Source organism: the organism of the source record quoted next, unplaced genomic scaffold (genome assembly GCF_019419815.1).
Source record: "Pyrus x bretschneideri cultivar Hongxiangsu unplaced genomic scaffold, Pyrus_bretschneideri_v1 Contig85, whole genome shotgun sequence".
NCBI lineage: Eukaryota > Viridiplantae > Streptophyta > Magnoliopsida > Rosales > Rosaceae > Pyrus > Pyrus x bretschneideri.
This window is the reverse complement of record NW_025999826.1, coordinates 1,323,913-1,328,337: the sequence shown is the minus strand read 5'-3', so window position 1 is coordinate 1,328,337 and position 4,425 is coordinate 1,323,913. Positions and strand designations below refer to the sequence as shown.

At 46.5% G+C, this 4,425-nt stretch overlaps 1 protein-coding gene across 1 annotated transcript; it reads left to right on the top strand.

Moving 5' to 3' along the window:
• The first annotated feature begins 1,164 nt into the window (after positions 1–1,164).
• LOC103938520 (arginine decarboxylase-like) lies at positions 1,165–4,119 on the top strand. Its single transcript, XM_048576120.1, is given in 2 exon segments — positions 1,165–2,971; positions 2,973–4,119. Coding segments are annotated over 2 exon segments (2,187 nt in total). The 5' UTR covers positions 1,165–1,666; the 3' UTR covers positions 3,855–4,119.
• Positions 4,120–4,425: the final 306 nt, after the last annotated feature.

The window sequence follows — 4,425 nt, the reverse complement described above, 5'->3', positions numbered from 1 at the left end:
AAGTTAATGCAACAAGTTTTGTGAAAACATTAAAGACTTCAAAGTATATTAACGTAAATTCGTTTAAAATATATATACTTTTACATTCTTTTTTTCGATTTAAGATTCTTTTTTACGTAAATCCAATAACGTAAAGAATGATATTTTATTAGATGACGAAAATAAATAATTCTTGTATACTTTGATGTAGATTTAGTCCCTAGGTATTTTTCTCCTAACAACTATCTAATCCAATTAACTAAAGCTATCGTTCAAATACAAACCAAGTGAAAATTGAAAGTGAGCAAGGAAAGTCTAGCGAATCCAGTGCATGACCTGCACGTGACACTATTTCCATCTGAGTTAATTCTCTTTATATATATATGTTTTTGGGAAATGCCAAAGCAATTAGTTAACAGAGAATCTAAATAGAAACGCGAGCGGCAACGAACTCATACACACGTGGCAGTATAATAGCCGTCCATCAAGAAAAGAACCCCCCGATCTTGCCTCGGTAAGAAAGTTCGCGCCACTTTCCTTCTAAAAATACCGCGCTCCTCTCCCGCTCGCGGCGATATTTTAAAACTACCCCCACTTTCTCGCCGCGGACTAAATTGAAACCAGGAGAAGCCTCGGGGGCCGCTTCGACCCAAGAGTGGGTCCAAATCGTGCTACACGGCCACGCGGCAACTCGACAATGAGTCGTAAATAAAAATCTAAATCTCACGAGAAACTCAGTTGAACCACTCAAGAAACTCATTTATCAAATGTTTTTTTTAATCAACGTGTTTGTTGTTTCATTAGTTATGATTTTTCTTACAATGAATTGTCAGCGGAAGTTTTTGAGGATCATCCATCGTGGTATTGAGATTGATGACGATAAAATAATCTTCGCACATAAGTAATAAAAGTAACTTGGAATGTATTTAGAATTTTTTTAATGATTCAAAATTATTACATATTAAGTTATATAGCTTATTAATTATTAAATTTAATATGTAGTACATTCAATATTAGGTAGGGTAGTAACGAAAAAACCCTAAAATAAAGATACTTATTGGTGGAGGGCCAAATAACCCTAATCCCTTTGATCCCCCCTATATAAACGCCCCTGGGCTCTCATGCAAATCTCGCCCCTTAACAATTCAGGCTTCTTGAAACCTCCGTGTAAGAAAAAAGAAACGTCTCCAACTCAAGAATCAATTTATTTTTTCTAATTTTGCCAGCAATTTTCTCGGCCTTTCCCGGAAAATAAAATTTCCCTAATTTAGGTGCTTATTTTCCATATTCCAATTTTCTCAGGTGCCAAACAACCCACAAAAGCCATTCCCTCGTCCTTATCCTGTGACATGCACTGCATATTTGGGTCCGATTTCGGTGCTTAAAAACCTGTTTTCTGGGCCGCACAATTTCACCCACTTCATTCCGAAACATTTCTCTCTCCCCTGAGGTTTCGGCTTGGGGATTTCAGATCTGACTGAAGGGTTTCTGGGTTCCTGACAGGTTTCCGTAGGCCCCTTTACTGCTCCGTTTGTGGGGGTAGCCGGGGCTCCGGCCTCGGCGGGTTTTAAAGCCCCCATTCATTACAAACTAACAATTCAACGATTTAAACCATAACCCCCAAGTTTCTCTAATTTTTTTTATCTTAATCTCATTTTTTGATTGATTAATCGTCGCGGAAGAAGAGATGCCGGCCCTGGCTAGTTGCGTGGATGCTGCTGTGGCGCCTCCCGGCCACGCTTTCGCCGGGGATAGCTCTCTTCCCGCGTCGCCGTTCCCAGGCTTACCTCCGGCGACCATCACCACCGCCGCCGACAATTCCCATTGGTCCCCTTCCCTATCGTCCGACCTCTACCGAATCGATGCCTGGGGTGGGCCCTACTTCACCGTCAACTCCTCCGGCAACGTCGCCGTCCGTCCTCACGGGATGGCGACTCTGCCGCACCAGGAGATCGATCTGCTGAAGATCGTGAAGAAGGTTTCGGATTCAAAACCGGAGTGCGGACTTGGGTTGCAGCTGCCGCTCATTGTTCGCCTCCCTGATGTGCTCAAGGACCGGCTCGAGTCCCTCCAGGGCGCCTTCGAACTGGCGATCCGGTCCCACGACTACGGCTCCCACTACCAGGGCGTGTACCCGGTGAAATGCAACCAGGACCGGTTCGTCGTGGAGGACATTGTCAAGTTCGGGTCCCCGTTCCGGTTCGGACTGGAAGCCGGGTCGAAGCCGGAGCTCCTCTTGGCCATGAGCTGCTTGTGCAAAGGTAATCCCGACGCCCTTCTCATCTGCAATGGATTCAAAGACCTTGAGTACATCTCTCTGGCTCTGTTCGCCCGCAAGCTCGCCTTGAACACTGTGATTGTTCTTGAGCAAGAGGAGGAGCTCGATTTGGTTGTTGATTTGAGCCAAAAGCTCGGCGTACGACCCGTGATTGGCGTCCGGGCCAAGCTCAAGACCAAGCATTCGGGCCATTTCGGTTCGACTTCCGGCGAGAAGGGAAAGTTCGGACTCACCACCACTCAGATTTTACGCATTGTGAGGAAGCTTGATAAGCTGGGTATGCTTGATTGCTTTCAGTTGTTGCATTTTCATATCGGGTCTCAGATCCCTTCGACGGCCCTGCTCGCTGATAGCGTATCCGAGGCGTCGCAGATATATTGCGAATTGGTCCGTCTCGGTGCCCACATGAAGGTCATAGACATTGGAGGCGGTCTGGGTATTGATTACGATGGATCCAAATCTAGTGACTCGGAGATTTCGGTCAGCTACGGCCTTGAAGAGTATGCCTCCGCCGTTGTCCGAACGGTTCGGAACGTATGTGAACGGAGGTCCGTGAAGCACCCCGTGATTTGCAGTGAAAGCGGCCGAGCCTTGGTTTCCCACCACTCGGTTCTCATATTTGAGGCTATTTCTTCCAGTGCTTGTGATGATACTCCTCCAATGTCCGCCTTTGAGCATCAGTACTTCATTGAGGGTCTGACGGATGAAGCTCAGTGCCGATTACCTGAACCTCTCCGCTGCGGCTTTCAGAGGTGAGTACGAGGCTTGTTTGACGTATGCTGATCTGTTGAAACAACGGAGTGTTGAACAATTCAAAGAAGGGTCTGTCGGTATTGAGCAATTAGCCACCGTCGATGGGTTCTGTGATACGTTTTCGAAAGCAATCGGGGCATCTGACGCTGTCCGTACATACCATGTGAATCTCTCGGTATTCACTTCAATTCCAGACTTCTGGGGTATTGGGCAGATGTTCCCCATAGTCCCGATTCACCGCCTCGATCAGCGGCCGGCGGTGAGGGGAGTATTGTCAGACTTGACCTGTGACAGTGACGGGAAAATCGACAAGTTCATTGGCGGCGGGTCTAGCTTGCCGCTGCATGAGCTGGAAGGCAATGGTGGGAATAATGGCGGTGGGCAAAAGTACTATTTGGGGATGTTCCTGGGCGGGGCTTATCAGGAGGCGCTCGGAGGAGTCCACAACCTCTTTGGTGGCCCGAGCATTGTTCGGGTTTCGCAGAGCGACGGTCCCCACAGCTTCGCGGTGACGCGAGCTGTGTCAGGGCCGTCATGTGGGGACGTCCTGCGGGTGATGCAGCATGAGCCCGAGCTCATGTTTGAGACGCTGAAGCACCGCGCGGAGGAGTGCGGGCAGGGTGACGATGGGGGAATGGCCAGTGCGGCTGTGGCCACCAGCCTGGCCCGGTCCTTCCACAACATGCCGTACCTTGTGTCAGCTTCTTCTTGTAGCCTGACTGCAATGAATAACCATGGGTTCTACTATTGCAGCGAGGATGATTACGACGACATTGTTGCTGATTCGGCGGGGGCTGCTGCTCCCGTTAGCGAGGAAGAACAGTGGTCTTATTGCTGTGCTTAAGAGTCTCAAACATCCCTTTAGGTTGATGTTGGTGTGTCTGCTGGGGGTCGTCTGTTTAAATTTTTATTTTTATCTTTTTTTTTTTTGGTTTAATGTTTCATATGAAGAGCAAGGGACGTGATAGAGAGAGAGAGAGTCCTTTGTAATTTGTGGCAAAAAAGTAGGGGGAATGGGAGCCGAATCCGCCCTTTTGTAAATTCGGGGCCTTTTTCCCCTGTTCCTATGTTTCTTAGTAGACTTAAAATGTGTTTGGCTTTTTCAGATATTAATTGTCTTGGAACCAAATCTTATTTTTTGCCTTTTGTTTTCCCTTTGCATGTTACTATGTTTTCTTTCCGGTGCTACTCATGATGTTCTTGATTGCATTAGCAAGGAAAACTAATGAAAAGTGATTGAAAACTTTGAACTTTAATTAAAATGATAAAAAGATGTTGTAAGTGAATAGTACCAAGAATGATTTTTTAGAATAAAAATGTTATTTTCGTTAAAAGTGAACAGCACCGGTAGTGTTTCGTTAAAATTCCCTTCTTTCTTTGCATGCTAGGTCAGTTGATTAAAGTCTTGTTTTTGA